At 36.5% G+C, this 17,814-nt stretch overlaps 1 protein-coding gene across 1 annotated transcript; it reads right to left on the bottom strand.

The window, feature by feature from the left end:
• Nucleotides 1–231: 231 nt before the first annotated feature.
• LOC110737454 (basic leucine zipper 19-like) lies at nucleotides 232–1,714 on the bottom strand. The gene is made up of 2 exons (XM_021917813.1): nucleotides 1,616–1,714; nucleotides 232–1,011 (listed from the first exon to the last, which is right to left on the bottom strand). The coding sequence occupies exons 1-2, from the start codon at nucleotides 1,712–1,714 to the stop codon at nucleotides 232–234; spliced, it is 879 nt and encodes a 292-aa protein (XP_021773505.1).
• Nucleotides 1,715–17,814: the final 16,100 nt, after the last annotated feature.

The raw sequence follows: 17,814 nt of genomic DNA, 5'->3' as shown, positions 1-17,814 counted from the left end.
CCTAAAGAGACCCAATCACTTTAATTTCCGCATTAATTACTCCTTAATCAAGTACTAATTTGACCGTCGGAGGCAGATCTCCAATCATCCGGAGCATCCGTTTGTTTTGCAGGTACAGGCGTCCGGTTCCAGTCTCGGAATTGTAACTCTCCCGCAGGACATCAGAAAACCCCGAAACAGTAACCTTTATTTTTTTGTCATTGGCAACACTAGTTGAACTCCTAGAGGTTATCAACTTCGATGTTCAAAGTTGAGAGTATCTTTTGGTTTAGATCCAATACTCGCAGTATAGTTAAAGTTTATAGAAACACCACCACTAGTACCTTCACCATATAACATTGAATTTGACATTTTAGTTTTACCTCCCTTTCCACAATTCCCATTGCAATGAACCATACGATCATTACCAATCAAACTCGCATTGGGTTGTCTACGAAATCGAATCGAATTAGTTTCCCCTTCAATTCTCCCTCGTATATCAACAAGCAAACACTTAAGCCACAAAATCTCTTCTTGCAATGCTGCCTCACCTTCAAGCTTCTTTAACAATTGTTGATTCGACTCCTTTAACATCTTGATTTCTTCTTCGAGTGAGGCTTCTCTTATCCTTAACTTTTCGCGGTACTTGCGTACAGCTTCTTTGTTATCCGCTCGTTGTCTCCTTCCTCTCTTCTTACTTTGTTGCTCCTCAATTTGAAGAGAATCGTCGTAACTACTTTTCTCTTCGTTAGAAGGAAACATTTCATCACTTTGCTTATGAAAGAAGTCGTGTGTATGACTACAATCTTCGCTCAAGCTACAAGTATTGGTTTCGGGACAAGCTTGAGTGTCTTGAAGTAACTCTGCTAATATGTTTTCCATGGATCGTCCACTATTAGCAGCCTCGCCCACGTTTATACTCGAAAACACATCGACGTTCGAGACATGAAGCTTTGTGCCATTGTTGTTGATGTTGTTACTGCTTATGTTGCTGCTATTGCCATTGTATTGGTTATTTTCCATCAATGCAATCTGTGAAATTTGCGTACAAAAATGAAATACATTACCCAACTATAGTAGTAAAGATATGTTATATATGTTTGACACGTTTTGGCTTTTAATAAAATTTACGAAATTTTGTGAAATTTAATTTTGAAATTAACGCGCACGATACACACAGCATGGTTTGCATAGCCATGTTTGTAATGAGAAAATACAAGTCAATGAGGCTGATTTACAGTTTGTATAAATCAGGGGTTAATTTCGTCTTTTCAGTCATATTAGTAAGGGTAGTTTGGTCAGCTTGTGCAAACGTTGATATTCATTGTCGTTACCACAAATCCACCTCTCTCTCTCTCTCTCTCTCTCTCTTACTCCCTGCAAATCCACCTCCTCCTCCTTCCATTAAAATCAATCAACAAGCACTCCAACAACAACCCAAAAAATTAAATAAAAATGCGAATGGGAGTAATCAGTCACTCAAAACCCAGAATTTCAGCTTCCAATCCTAACAAGTAACAACCACCATGAAAGCTTGATTAACCTCCTCATCATCATCATCGATCTTCATTCTCACTCCCTCAATTACCACAATTACCACTCAATTCAACCTGGCCTCTGATTTCGATTTCAACACCTTTTTCTCTCTCCTAAATCCCGTCCTCATTTCCCCCAAAACCCGAAAATCCGCCATTAACAACAATGTCTGTCTCCCCCAATTTCTCTCAAACTCCATTTCTATGGAACTCAAGCTCCATCCAAAACCCATTACCCAATTCTGAAATTCCGCAAAAACCCACCTTATATGGCAGTTTAAAATGTTGCCGCAAATGAAAGGCTTTCCCTAAAGGGTTGATATGACCCTAATTTACACTCTATTCAAGTAGGGTGTCTTTTAGTTTCGCCGCGAAGCTACCATTGTTGGGAAGAAGAGCACGACGGGAAGAACTGAAGATGAGGACGAAGAACTCAGGCTTTCTGGGTTCGTTCGGCGAAAGGCGTAAAGATTGTGGTGGCGGTGATGGGTTTCGGATGGTGGTCGGAGTGATGATGACTATGACGGTGTTGTGGGTGGAAGATTGGAGAAGATGTTAATAAAATTTATAAAAAAAAAGAAACAGACGTTAGAGTTACTAACGTCTTCAAAACCAAATAGTAGTATAAAATTAATTTATTTGGCAAGGGGGCCCCACAAAAAGCAATTGATTGACAAAATTCATCAATCAGGCTGATTGCCCGGGTGTTAGAATCCAACTCCTTTTGATGTATTAGATTCCATTTAAGTGCTTTCCTAGAGTTTAGGTTATGTTTTCTTAGCTTGAGGTCCCATTATTGTGTTACTGTCAGATCAGTGTTCACTAGGGATTCTCCTTGTATGTCATTTAAAGCTCTTTAGAGGGCGAATGATTAATGAAATCTTAAAACCTTCTACCAAGTGTTGCCTGGCTTTTATGCTTGTTTGTTGTTAGACCTTTATAGATATTGTGTCTTACTTGCATATTAGCTCCCCTCCAACCCAACTTGATGCGCTAAGGACTCGTGGTTCGGACTCGCTTGTGCCCGCTTTGAAGTATCGGCCGTCACAAGCCCCGACCACCCGCACTCCGTCGCCCAGATAGACGTGAGTGCTCCTGAGATTCTATTGCCCGCTTGTGTTGCTTTGTGCTCACAAGCTCCTCTTCCGCTCAAGGCTAGCGTTCTTGCCGCCAAAAGACTAGAGCGCGCCGCACGTTTCGGGGTCCAAACTCCCGGACCGTGACAGTTAGTATCAGAGCCGAGGCTCAAACCTCGTCGCAAGCAACCCGTGTAGACACCAAGGAGGGCTACACGAAGATGGAATTCGTAGAAGAAAGGCTCGCTTGGCTCGAGGAGAAGGCGGACAAATGGGCCGAGCTCCAAGTCATTGTACACGAGCAAGCCGAGCAAATTGTGAAATTGATGGCTGACAGAGATGCCCTCCGCGAACAATTGCAATTTGTTCAAGGAAAAGCCGACGAAGCACTTGAGAAATGTGCTACCTTAACGCGCGCTGTGGGTAGAGACGCACTGGGTGTTGGTACGGCGAAGATAAAGCCGCCCAAACCTCGCGACTACAGTGGCGCTAGAGATGCGAAAGAAGTTGATAACTTCCTCTTCGACATGGAGCAGTACTTCCGAATTTGTCAACTAAGTGACGATCAGAAGGTGGATACTGCCATCATGTACTTGTCCGAAGATGCTAAGCTGTGGTGGTGCACCAAGCACGCAGACATCGAAGCAGGAAGGATCAAGATTGATACATGGGCGGAGTTCAAAGAGGAACTCAAAGAACAATTCTACCCCGTCAACACAGCGTTTGTTGCACGGATGAAGTTGCAAGAGTGTCGCCAGAAGGGTTCTCTTCGCAACTATGTTAAGGAATACTCGGCGATAATGTTGGACATCACAGACATGAATGAAAAAGATCGTGTGTTCAACTTTGTCAACGGGTTAAAGGAATGGGCGCAGCGAGAGATTTTGAGGCAGAATATTGATACCCTCGCTGCTGCTATGTGTGCTGCTGAGAGATTGATGGACTACTCAGTCGGGAAGGGTCGTCAATCTGAGAAGGATTCAAGTGGGACGTCAACACGCTCTAACAGTCCGTCTCAAAGCTCTCCAAAGGGTATAGAGAACGGCTCACGAGTATCGTCCAACACCATTAATACATATCATAGAAGAAGTGGAGGAGGTGATGCCCAGAGACAAACATCTACCCTCTCCCACAACTCAGGAAACTCGAGGGTCGGCGCATCCTCGGCAAACACAAGCGCAATAAACTGCATACTTTGTCGAGGTCCACACAAATGGTGGGATTGCGAGCATAAAGAAGAACTTGACAAGATCCAAAAGAGATTGTCATCCATGTCCGTTCAGGAGGCCACAAAAGAGACTAGCAGCGATGAGGAGCCCACATATAGGATGGGTTCCATACGACGCCTGAGTGCTATGAGAATGATAGCACCTCAAGAAGAACCAGAAGTCCGATATCTTTCGGCAATGCGAGTGATGGAGCCTGAGAAGAAGGCAACATCGAAGAAACAAGCTCGCACCAGAAACCCAGAGAAGCGGGAGATGAAGCCCATGGAGTTGGCAACATCCCAGATACACACCCGCCAAAACCAGAATCAGTCACAAGGTTCGAAGCAAAGAGCGACGAGCCCAGAGACACCAAAGAAGAACCTCCCAAGAGGGAGGAAAAACAGTGGTTGAGCAAACAACGCAGGGCGCGTGCAAGGGATTACAAAGAAAATGGTCACCCAAGAGGCACCAGCCACAACTTGAAGCTCTCCACCACAGTCTCAAGGAAGCAACTCCCCAACAGATGATGGTAGAAGCAGCTGTCCCCCTTAATTCAACAGATTCCACTCCCAGGAGGAAATTTAGAGATGAAGCTCTCATCAAGATGTTCGAGCCGAGCGACTCCAGAGACAAGCTCCTCGTCAACAAAGAAGATCCAGCTCAAGAGTCAGATAAGATTCCAGAAGATAGCCGCACCAACGGCGCATCCGAAACTTGAGATAGTTTAGGGTTTTCTAATTTTGATTGTAACTTTTGTAAGTCGACGAGGTCGTCGACAGCTTAAGTAGAGGAGGATGTTAGAATCCAACTCCTTTTGATGTATTAGATTCCATTTAAGTGCTTTCCTAGATTTTAGGTTATGTTTTCTTAGCTTGAGGTCCCATTATTGTGTTACTGTCAGATCAGTGTTCACTAGGGATTCTCCTTGTATGTCATTTAAAGCTCTTTAGAGGGCGAATGATTAATGAAATCTTAAAACCTTCTACCAAGTGTTGCCTGGCTTTTATGCTTGTTTGTTGTTAGACCTTTATAGATATTGTGTCTTACTTGCATATTAGCTCCCCTCCAACCCAACTTGATGCGCTAAGGACTCGTGGTTCGGACCCGCTTGTGCCCGCTTTGAAGTATCGGTCGTCACAAGCCCCGACCACCCGCACTCCGTCGCCCAGATAGACGTGAGTGCTCCTGAGATTCTATTGCCCGCTTGTGTTGCTTTGTGCTCACAAGCCCCTCTTCCGCTCAAGGCTAGCGTTCTTGCCGCCAAAAGACTAGAGCGCGCCGCACGTTTCGGGGTCCAAACTCCCGGACCGTGACACCGGGTCTGCCTCGTTTGTAATAAAGATCTTTCAAGTTTGCCTTATGTAACAACTTTAGTTGTGTTTATATATATATATATATTAGTGCGTCTTTTGTGCGATTATCCACACCACACCATGTGTCCGCTTGTAAAAGAACAAACTCCTTTAACAACAACCCAATAACCCCTATAATATTAATCAAGTAATAACCCCTGTAACACTGTTGATGTGAATCCTGTAACATTGATCAAGTAGCCCCTATAAGGCTATAACACTAACGATATAAACCCTGTGATATGATGGTCGGCCACACAACCCTTTTTTATTGTATTCATTTTACCACAATTTCAAAAATTGGACGGCTGTGTTTTAACGATTTGTTAGTATTTTTTAACAATCAAATTAATTATAACTCATTTTACTTATTTTAGGAATTCATTTTAAATTTTTGAAAATTAATAATTTTAATAAAAACATTTTAAATAAATTTATGAAACTCATTATTAATTATTAGTAAAATGAAAAGTAAGTAACAGAAGTTAAATGTTTTATCAGAAAATAATTAAATTAAATGTTAATTCACATTAATATTTAAAAAATTCATTGAATTTTAATTGTTCATTTTTAAAAATTCTGATTGTCATATTTTATATCGACTAGCCTTTTGGCCCGTGTCATGCATGGGTTATGCGTAGGAAAATTAAAAAAGAAAAATATTTAGCAATTTTTTGACCCTTGGAAAATCAATAAATGTTTTTAATTAATATTATAATTTTTGCCTGAGTGATTGATTAATTATCATTCAATTCAATGAAATTTAAGTAGCAGTGGAAGAAAAGAACTATTTTATTTAATGAATATTCTTTCACAAAATTGTTTGCAAGATTAAAATGCTTACCTTTACACCTCAAGTCAAGTTAATGTATTATAACACATAAAAATGCTTACCTCAAGTCAAGAGTCATTTTTAAACTTGCAAACAATTATGTGACAGAATATTAACTTTTCCTTTGGGGTTGGACAGAAAATAATTCCTAAACTCAAAACTAGCTTTCATACTTAAAATTTTATTTAATGAACTATCTTTCATTTGTATGTCACTAGTTAAATCATGTTCGAATTTTTCATAATATATGGTTATTTTATCTTTATGGATAATATGAAAAAATTAATTTTGTCTGATGATTTTTTAAAGAATTTTAAGATAATACTTTTTATTTCATCTTCTACCTTATAAAACTAACTTCATTAAAAATAAATATATAAATAAATTCAGTGAATTTATGTATATTTTTTTTTATGAGGCGCTGACACATGTATTCTAGGATTATTTTTGGGTTTACTTTAGTATATTATATAAATATAAATAGATATATAGATTTGTTGGTTCACTTTCTACCTATTTGAGTAAGAACCACAAGTTAAAAAAAAATTCTTTTGTTATATTCCTAGGATGTGGATGTCTAAATTATTTGAAGTCTAGGTTGTTTCTTATTAGTTTTTCTAATAGTTTCGGTAGTAGCTTAAGTGAAGACTACTCTTAAGAAGTATTTTGATAACAACAAGTTTTGTATTACAAACTTAGAGGTGTTATTGTACATGTTAATGACCAAGGCCTTTTTACATACACAAACTTTCGTATGTTGCGGCCAACCACAATTTTTTTATTTTTTTTTTATTCTTCTTCTTTCTTCTCTTTCTCTCTGCTCAAGTTTCTGAACAAGTTCTTTAACAGTAGGGGCGAAAACAAAAATGTGGCCATCATCAACCTACATCAACTACTCTGTCAATGAAAGTGAGCAATGAATTCTAATACCCATCAACATTCTGCAATTTCACCTACATAATTTTTTAGCGGGGGAGGGAGCTCCTCGTACTCTGTCGTCAGAATGCAAGTTAGAGGTTTTTAAGGTCAAAATTTTCATGGTCAAATTTGACCTTTTTATCCATATTTAAAGTGAAATTCGAAGCCACTGTTAATTTTTAAAGTATCTGCTTGATTTTTATTTATTTTTTATTTTTTTTACGATTTTTTTTTTTTTTTTCAATAAAGCATGGCTGGTGGTGGTTGTGGGTTCGGTTTGGATCTGGGCGTGGTTGCTAGTGGTACGAGAGTTGGTGGTGGCATGGTATTTGTTTGATTTGGCTGTGATTGCTGGTAGTATGTGGTTTCTAGTGGCGTGGGGCACTGGGTACGGGAGTTAGTGGTGGTGTGGGGCAGTGGGTAAGGGATTGATTATTGGGCATGGAGTTCAAGGGTGCTGTCGGATTAGGGGTTACTTATTTGGATAAGGGTTACTAGGTTGGAGGGGTTACTTGGTCAGGGGTTACTAGGTCGGAGGGGTTACTTGTCATGACGGGTTACTAAATCGGTCAAGGGTTACTAAGCTAGGTTGGTCATGGGTTACTAGGTCGGGGGTTACTTGGTCGGTCAGAGGTTAATAGCTAGGTCAGTCAGGGTTATTTAGTCGATTAGGGGTTACTAGGTTTGAGGGGAATTACTAGGTTGGTCAGGGATTAGTAAGTCGGAGGGTTACTAAGTTTGTTAGGGCTTACTAGGTCGAGGGGTTCTTGTATGTTAGCTGGCCACACCGTGTGGTCAGCCACACACAAAACCGGATTTTTAATATATTCTAAGTATTTGTGTAAAAAAGAGTAAGAACCACAAAAAATTTAATCAAGTATATGCATGTTGCCTAATTTTATTGGATAACTTATGTTTACTGATAGAGAATATGTTAAGAATATGTTAATATTCTCTAGTATACTCTGTGAATATTCTTGAAGATTACATTATTTCTCTTTTGTTAAAAAACCAATCAAGGGTTAACACATATTGATATGGTAACACTTAGGGTATGTTCACATTTACTTAATTGAGCTGAATTGAACTAAACTGAATTGATTGGAGCTAAACTGAACTAAACTGAACTGATTGTGGCTGAATAGAACTGATCTGAGCTGAAATGAATACTTTATGAGAAATGGAAATTAGGTGCCGGACTAAATTGAACTGAACTGATTGGAGCTGAATTGAACTGAAATGATTGGAGTTGAACGAAATTAAACTGAACTGAAATTAACTAAATTAAATGTGAGCAGGCCTTTAGTATATTGCACTGTATTAGGAATTATAACCTATAGTTTTATTATTATTATTATTATTATTATTATTATTATTATTATTATTATTATTATTATTATTGAAATTTACCACCTAATTTTTATGAAAATAATAAAACTTTCCACCATTTTGAAAGATGACGTCATGGTGGGGCTCACAAATGGTCTTCCCCTAATTTTCCCTCCTTTTCCTTCCTTCCTCTTTTGATACTCGATATTATTTCTTCTAAATCTCTTTTTTAATTTTGCACAAATACTAAAATCAAATGGCTAAATAAAAAATTAGGGTTTTAAAATTCATCGTTCTTGCTTCAAATCTTCAAAAATTAGGGTTTCTAGTAATTCTATTTCAAGTTATGCCTCAATTTAGATGAAAGTGGAAGAAGATAGAAGTGAGAATCGAGTGAAGAAGAAAGAAAACGAAGGGAAATAACAATGATGACGTCATGTTTGAGGGGTTGATCAAAGTAGTGGGAAGTTTTAGTGTTTTGGAAAAATAAAGATGGTAAATTTCAAAAAAGAAAAAAAAATTTAGATGATAATTCTTAAATCAGCAACAATTGTGAGTGATAATTTTCAAAAAAAAAAATCCAAGTAATAATACAAAAATACAAGAACCGGGCAACAAGTAACGAGTAATTATCATTGAAATATAATTAACATGTAATTATTTCAAACCAACCTAAGTATCTTATCATAATTTATAAATGTATATATTGCCAATGCCCAAAAAAGAAAAACACACATATTTATTTATAACAAAAACTGGATAATAATTAAAAATACATACCTGTGGTTGGTAAAAAAGATCTTGAAATTAGGATAATTTGAAGAAAGAAATAAAATTAAAGGGAGGAAATTAATTAAGAAAATGAGAAGACTTTGCACACATAATTCGAAAGAAAGGAGGATGAGAAGACTTTGCATTAATAAGTAGTAGTGGCCTAGTGGGCATGCATGCAGCCAATTTGACATGGTTTAGTAGATTCCCCTAATCATTGTTTTCGTCATTCATGTGTAATATAACAACATTTTCTTGTAATTATCATTGAATTGTTAAAGTTTATTAATTATTATTTAAACTTAAAGAAAATCAATATAATGTTACCTAATAATACACCAATTCTTGTTAATTATGACTACCGTGTAACCGGGTTTGTTTGGTATCATTGTGGTTTTTTGTTTTTTGTTTTTTGATTCTTTGATTTTCAAAATCATATGATATATGTCATATGATTAATTAAAAATTAGACCAACCTATTAAAATCATGATAAATTTAAAAACTGACAACTTAAAAATGAAAATACTTTTTTCTTGTTTTTGGTTTTTTTGTTTAAAAAAAAACAACAAACGATGCCAATCAAGGTGTTCTTGATTTTTAACTTCTACAGGAGGTTTCTGTAAAAAAAAATTAAAAAAAAAAAAACGTCTATAAGAGGTTGACTAACCACGAAATTAAGAATTATAACTCTTAATTTTGTTTGTCACAATCAAACAGAATTGGTATATATATATATTTAATTCAAGAAACAAATTTTGTCAACCCCAACCTTCTTGATTAATATTTCCTTAATCCCAAAATAATTGGCTAATATTTGGCTAGCTAGTCTATTACTCCATCCTTTTCGAATTAATTAATTACAATGCTCCGTACTATATGTACTCTGTAGTTTTATCTTTTAAAAAGGATGAGGACCAAAGTGATTATGATGTAATATAAAATTATAAAGTATAGTTGGTATGGACGTATCACTGTATAGGTATATTTAGTTAGTGAGAGTTAATAAAACAAGGGTAATGATATATGTAGCCTTAAATACACTCTTGAAAATTTGTATAAAATTAGGAATTCATGACAAAAACACGCGTAAATCAGTGTGATTAGTCTTTATATTTTGATGATTTCTTAACTTTTTACGATTTTCAAGTGTAAATTTAATGTTTATATGTAGCCCTAAGGGCTATGTATAGCATTTTGCATAGCAGCCCTTAACAAACAAAAAAAATAAGAGTTGTAATTAATCATATATAGGTAAGAAAAGAAAGTGTTAATCGAAACTGGATGGAGTACTATGCAAATGTATATATTTCACCATTAATATATATTTAATTATCAAATAATGAAAAGTATTTATGCAAAGGTGATGTTTTTTTTTTTTCTTTTTTTTTTCTTTTTCCCTGACAAAGAGATCAATTATTTTAAATTAATGATTACGACCTAGATAGAGGAAGTAAAACATAACACACACACTAAAATCTAGCTTGTACAAACCGAACTGAAACAAAGCAATAACAACTGATAAAATATGGCTTTTGCGCTTAATGGAGGCATGATTGTTGGACGAAATCTACAAACGGTAGCTGTAAAACATGTCAAGACAACATACATTTGTTATGAATTTACATCAACCCATAACACCTGCATGCTGCATAGATGTAGGAGATAGTGTAAAAGTTGCGGTAGAATACTTGAAATGGAACCAAAAGACACCGATAGAGCTTGACAAAACATGGGAAAAGCAAAAGGAATGAGAAACCATGGCCTGATTGAGAGATACTTATGCAAGACTTGATGCTCCCAATATGAGCAATCCCAATAACCAAAAGTAAGAATAGTCAAGTGGGATTCTTGGGTCATTACCACAACAACTTGAGTCACATTTTCTTGTGATTTGGCACCCATTTAAAAGGGTATAGTTGGTGTATCCTCCTTGAATGGGATAAGACAAAACTTTGTTAGAGTGCTTAAACCCCCAAACATTGTGTAAGGGGAGCCTTTCAGATAGAAATTTTTTAAAGTAATGACTTCAAAGATCATTGGTAGCTGACATTGAAAAATAACTTTCCTTGTTAATTTCCTCACGACCCTCCTGCACTAAATCAAATACCCAAAAAATACAGTCTTTCGTTCTTCCACAAACCACTACTAGAACACTGCCCATAAACACCTTGAATTCGAAACCCTACAAATTGAATCTGCAAAGTGAAATAGGCTAAAAACGCTTTTTCAAAATCAACCCTATAGAGGATAAAACATCCCAACCTCAAAACAACAAATAGAATTAACTCTTGTGAATTAAACTAAAGGACAAGCACATGCGAAGTCCTAACAACAACACCCCAAATTAAACTACCTCCCTTAGCCTTTATTCCATCCCACCAAGGAACAGACTAAGGAGCAAAAACATACCGCCCGAAACAATAGAAAATCCATGGACAGCCAACAAAAACTTCAAACAAAGGAACTCCAACTGTTAGAAGCCAAATTACCAAACTTGTTAAGGAAAATAAACTAAACAAACACAACATAAAACTAAGAGATTACTCGAACAAGGAAAAACAAAGACCTAATTAACTAAGAGAACTAAGGTTAAACTAACTAGAACAAGGAAAAAGAATACTTATGGGAGCAATAAAGCAAAAAAACAAAACTACCTCACAATCGGAAATACACCCGAAAAACTTTGATAAGAAATCAAGGCCAACGTAAGAAAGCCGCCCCACCTAAATCAAAGTTCGATTAAGCGATAAAACCCTAACCCTAACCTTAACTTCACCTTTATTGTTGAGAGACAATTAACATAATTCATTTTTACGACGGTGTTAAGAATAGCCTTGGATCCTGGTTTCATTGGAGAAGAAGCTAAACCATCTTGACGACACCAAAAACGGGATTAACCATCGATGAACTTAAAGAACAAACCAGTTGTAGGAACTCCCTTGTTTCCTTTACCAAAAAAACATCTACAAAATAAAGCAAACGAAGAAGATCAGGACTTGTTGACGATGTCTAGGAGAGGGGTGCTGTGGGAAATATTTCAATCATTAACCCAAACTTGAACCCCACTGTGATCATACACTTAAGCATGGTGGCGTCCAAAGGGAAGGAAGCTAGAGCAAAAGAGTCGCCAACAAGTTTTAGGAACTTGTAAACTGTTCACAGGGTGAAGGTTACACCCCTTAACGATCCAAGAGATCGTTAACTCCAATAGGTCTGGAACCAAGACTAGAAGTTCGGGGATGAAGGTACAAATCCAACCTAAAAGAGATTGAACCTGTCGTAATAATATGCCTCTACTTTATTCTTCTAATATTCATGTGTGCTTTCTGACTAACATGCAATCATTAAGATTAACCCTAAACCTGTTTAATCTATGTTGGTTGAATATTAATGCACAAATAAATCTATTATTGTCGATCACTTGAATTATAATCAAATTAACCCTACACAAGATTATTAATTATCTTATTAAGCGTGATTACAAGTACAAATTCCCTTTAAACATGAATAAAAGGCGTGATCAAGCAATAACAATAAATATAATCAAGCAACATAATAATCATCAAAATAATTATAATCATAATTAAAATAATCATATCAACGCTAAAGCATAATAATAGCAAGATCCTAGGCATGATACTGGCAAGATTAATAAAAAAAACCCTAGCATGTCACTAAATAATAAAAATCAAAGCTTTAGACCTAACATGATACTAACATGATATTGGGAAAGAAAATAGGAAGCATTTTTTTACCCTCATACTTGATATTAGGAATTTTTAGTTATTACTTAAACATCATACTAGGAAGCACTAAAACATCCTAAACATGATACTAGGAAACAATAAAACATCTTAAACATGATACTAGGAAAAACATCCTAAACATAATACTAGGAATCAAAATAACAATCTAAACATGATTTCTATATCATAATATCAATTAAAAAATTAAAGTACTTACTTGCATGCCTCGTATCTCTTTCTAATAACAAAATACACACGTTAATAACTTCAATGAAAGTAATAAAATCAAAGAATTAAATTAAATAATTGAAGTAGAGATTTGGGACCAAACCCTCATAAGTTAAACCTTTCACGTCTAGGGCGAAGGAAACTTCGAACTTGGTTAGGTGTGTCTAGTGATAATGTATGAGGAATTGTGTTTGTAAAAGGCTAGGCTAAAAAGAGGGAGACAGAATCAAGAAAATCTTGTTGATAGTTGGTGATTTGAAAAAGGGGAGATATGACGTCTATTTATGGAGAAAAAAGAGGGTCGAAGAATAAGAAAAGAATCCGAATTTGAATCGAAATAAAACTCGATGGACAACAATTTTTGCGGATTTTGTTTTTATCATATCTTTTTATCTAGAAGTTAAAATAAAGCATATAATATGTCGTTGGAAAAGCTCTTGAATTCTAATTTCCAACCCATTTAAAATAAGATTAAAATATTTTGTAGATAAAAATATATAGCCGAAATAGTGGAAGGGTGTCAGTTTTTTTATAGACTTTTGTATCTCATTCATATCTTTTTCGTTATAGCTTGGATTTAATATTATAATATATCATTGGAAATATAATTTCAAGATCTATCCAACCATGTAATATTTGGATAAATATTATGAGGCAAGAAAATAAAATCTTAATACATTCCACTTCGTACAAAACAAGGATTCTTAAAAGGAGTTGTTTTATTCAATTTCAAACTTTTGAAACATTAGGATTCAAAATAACCTTCTAGAGTATTCTAGAAGACTATAATCAATCCTAATAGATTTAGGAATGATAATTAATAATAAGCCCTCCTCTAGATCATTGGGCCGTGTGTAAAAACCGGTTTCGGCCCAGTTTAGTATTTTGGTCATAACGTCCTCATTATTAATCGGAATTGGGCTTATAATATATCGCTGGAAAGGTCTTTTAAAGACCTATCCAACTACAATATTATTGGACCAATATCTCGGACCTAAATAAACTGGGATGCATGTTTTTCATAAATAAGGTAAGAAAAGAAATATTTTCAAAAACAGAAAGAAGAGATATTTTAATAAAAACAACCACATCACTAGAATTTCCACACTTTCGCCTTGTTCGATAATCAAATGACATGAAAGGTATTCATAACTGGGTTTGGTTTTAGGGAGACACATTGGGGTGTCTACAGAACCCCCCACTTTGACTGAGTTTGGAGAAACGCAAGTTTCGAAAACAAAAGTAAAAGTATCAATAAGGACAGAGAATGATTCAGAAGGTTCTGCGATCCTAAATCATTCTTGTAACACCGATACCTACAAACTATCGTTAGTTAAAACAGATAAGAGAGTTAAGAAATGCGTATCTTGCACCATCGAGCACACGTCTCTAGGGGTAACCGTTTTGTTGCATTTGTTATTGTGACAACTTTCCACAAGCTAGGGAACACCACCTTGCTGTTTTGATGTTTACGCGTCTCTGAACAATGGAGCTTTTCTGGATATGTTCACACGTCTTTGAACAAAAATCTTTGACGATCTTCCTTAAGCTAGGGGATACCGCCTGAAGACTGCCACGCCTGTAACTGCCTCCAATTTCCGCTGTGATATTCTTCTGCGAGCCAGAGAATACTATCGAAGATTGCTTCGCCTGAAACGACCTTCTACCGCCTTGTGACCATCTTCCACAATCCAGGGAATATGATCGAAGATTGCTCCGCCTGAAGCCATCCTTAGTTGTTGCGATACTTTAGGTGATGACAATCCTCTTTTCTTTGGGAATAGTTTCCAACACAACTCTTGTATGATGTATGACAATCCGATTTGGGGAAAGTTGTCAATTCCACATAACAATCCATCCTTGAAAATTTTGCTACGATGAAGCGACAATCCGTATCTCGGAAAATTTGCCAAAATCCAATTTTGGGAAAAGTTGCCAATGTTTCGTAACAATCTGTTATAAGAACCTTGCTACGATCGACAATCCACATCTTGGAATATAACTCTTGAAAGCAATCCACCTTAGAAATTTGCCAATGCTATGCAACAATCCTTTTAGAAAAATATTGCTACAATTGACAATCCGCGTCTTGGAACATTTGCAAAAAAGAGTTGACCGACAATCCACTTCTGGAAAATTTTCCACTTACTAAAATGAATGACAATCCACGTTGATGAACCTTTGCCGAAATTTATGATGAGTAGAGACCTACAACAATCCTTTGGGAAATTTTGCCATAGGGAACTAGGTGTATGACAATCCAATCTCGAAAAACTTGCCAGCGATGACAATCCAAACTTGGAAAAAATTGCCAAACAGAGAAGGAGCACGACAATCCACGCTTGGAGACTTTGTCAGGGATGACAATCCAATCTTGGAAAAATTGTCGTTGAAGAAGATGCACGACAATCCATATTTGGAAATATTGTCAGTTGGGGATGACAATCCATCTTGGAAAAATTGTCGTATAAGTGCTTGCTTTTGAACCGATGCTTTGGTTCTTGTAATGAGCCAATGCTTAGGCGCTTAAGCTAAGTGAGACGATCGTCGTCACGTCAATCACTTACTGCGATTGTAATCGAGCCGACTACTAATCATGTCAATTTGCTTATAGAGGCTAACTGGCGTACCAAGGAACCCAATCAATTAATATGACCGCCTTCAGGTCGATCGACAATCAAATATGATTGCAATCAAGCTGACTCTAGTTGATTTGCTAAGTTGTTTGCGTTCTTTTGCTTCAAACTTATTGTAAAGCTTACCCGTCCGTCTGGGACATAATGTACCTGCATTTACATTTTAGACTATAGGAATTTGCTCATGTAATTAGGGTTGACCTAAGACTTAGTGTTGCTTGACTCAATTACTTGACATGACTCAAGGTATGACTTGACTCACTAATGACTCACTTCGTGTGACTCGTGTGTGCATAGTGTTGACTCGACATGACTCAATGCGTACATGACTCGAAATGCAGAAAAACAAAAATTTCCGTCATTTTTGTGGAGGGTACTGACTTTCTCCCGAAAAAGAAAGACGCGAAAAAAGAAAGAAGCGAAGTTTTTGAAGGTGCATGTTGAATGAGCTTAGCCAAGTATATGCGTTTGATCCTGTCTCCCAAGGTGCAAAGGTTAATTCATCCTAGGCTATCCTAGTTGACTCAATAATTAAAGTATGTAGGTAACTTAGGCACGGAGGCTAAGCACTTCATACTTTGTGATGCGATAACGATTACAAGTGATGAGTTATTTTGATATGACAAGGCATGCTTTAGCGTTGTGTTAAGATTTCATGACAAAGGGTTCCTATGGGAAGTATATTTGGTCATGTATCTATGATGTGTGTGAAAGTGATACTAAAGTTAGGCCGCACAGGCTAAATGTAAGGAAAGATATCATTTAAAGAAGAGTCAAATGATGGTGACTCTTAGGATAGGTAAGCTAATGATGTAAGGATCTAGCCCCCAAGTCTAGCTCTAAGTAGATAGGGATAAGAATAGGAAATTCCTCGATATGATCATGGTGTGAGTGTGTGAATGTGAATATGAATGCATGTTTATTACGGCCGCACCTCGATGTGAGGTTGCCTACGTATCCGTTAGGAATCAGGCCAAACGTAGCTCTAGCCGAACCTCTCACAATGATGTGTATACCTCAAAGAGGTCTTTTAAGGGTTGTAACGTGGTTAGGCTAAAGGTTATAGAAGAAAGGGATAAAGGCTCAAGACCCTAGATAAACCCCCAAGGTATGCAACCTTGCTTTTGAATCTTTATATTTTTATGCTTGAGACTTTCTACTCTTTTTTAGCTCTCTCTTTTGCTTTAGCATTTATTTTATTTTTATAAGTGTGGGCAATCTCGATCATGCGGTCGATCACTCACATGGCATTCATGTTTCTTAGGCACGGTACCGAGCACTCGATAAGAAACGCAATCTGAGACGTATTCATATCAAAGACATTTTCGGATCAAAGACATTGGAACACTTGCCCTTTTGTACACTTTTATTATTATTTTTTTTTCTATTTTAATCTTTTGAAGTCACTCAAGCTTTTGTTCTTTGAAAATTGCATAAGTTACATACCATCCCATCCCAAGATTAGGTAGATATGGGTTGAAAAATAAAAGGTCTATCGTTAGACGAATCTCAAAGTGCTTTATCAAAAAAGGATTGCATATTTGAAGGGTGAAAGGTGATATGATGTGGCTACAAGGGGTGCCTCAAATCATTAGTATACCTTATGCTTAATTCGGCGTTTTTTTTTTATGCAATGATCAGATGCAAGGAAATAAATGCTCATTTTATTAAAAGGAAAAAGGAAACATACAAAATTAGAATCTACAGAAAATAAAAAGTGCCTATTGCTAGACTTATTGGGGAAAGAATAGATAAAAGAAATAAAAAAGAAGGTCATGAAATCTTATTGTCGAAGCTCGCCTTGTATCTTTTGCTTTATCATCACCCAGTCTTCTTGCTATCTAGAGGTAATGGGATCTTGTTTGCTTCTATGAGATCTTGAATGAGATTTTGAAACTTGTAGCATTCATTGGTTGTATGACCATTTCCTTGATGGTTCTTGCAATAAGAATTGGGATCCTATCTTGAAGATCTCTTTTCTGGCGTTGGATCCTCGGTAGGGCCAATAGGTTTGATTAATCCTCGATCATAGAGACGATCAAAAGCAACATCGTAGGTCATTCCAATGGGTGTGAGTTCTCCTTTGGGTTTCCTTTTGGATCCTTGATTGTCCATGGCTAAGCCTTCATTGAGATCAAAGGTATTAACATTGTTACTAGAGTGGGCGCTTTTGGAAGAAGAAGGATTGTCGTACTTCTTTCCT

Source organism: Chenopodium quinoa, unplaced genomic scaffold (genome assembly GCF_001683475.1).
Source record: "Chenopodium quinoa cultivar QQ74 unplaced genomic scaffold, ASM168347v1, whole genome shotgun sequence".
In the NCBI taxonomy this organism is placed as follows: Eukaryota; Viridiplantae; Streptophyta; class Magnoliopsida; order Caryophyllales; family Amaranthaceae; genus Chenopodium; species Chenopodium quinoa.
Note: the sequence above shows the minus strand (reverse complement) of the source record. Positions and strands in the feature narration are given on the sequence as shown.

What these genes read in the sequence shown, in the direction of transcription:
- LOC110737454 (XM_021917813.1), bottom strand. Translation starts at nt 1,714, where the DNA reads ATGGAGTTTGAGAGAAATTGGGGGAGACAGACATTGTTGTTAATGGCG. An exon ending in GATTTAGGAGAGAGAAAAAG is followed by an intron (nt 1,012 to 1,615) that starts GTGTTGAAATCG and finishes CAAATTTCACAG; the next exon opens with ATTGCATTGATGGAAAATAA.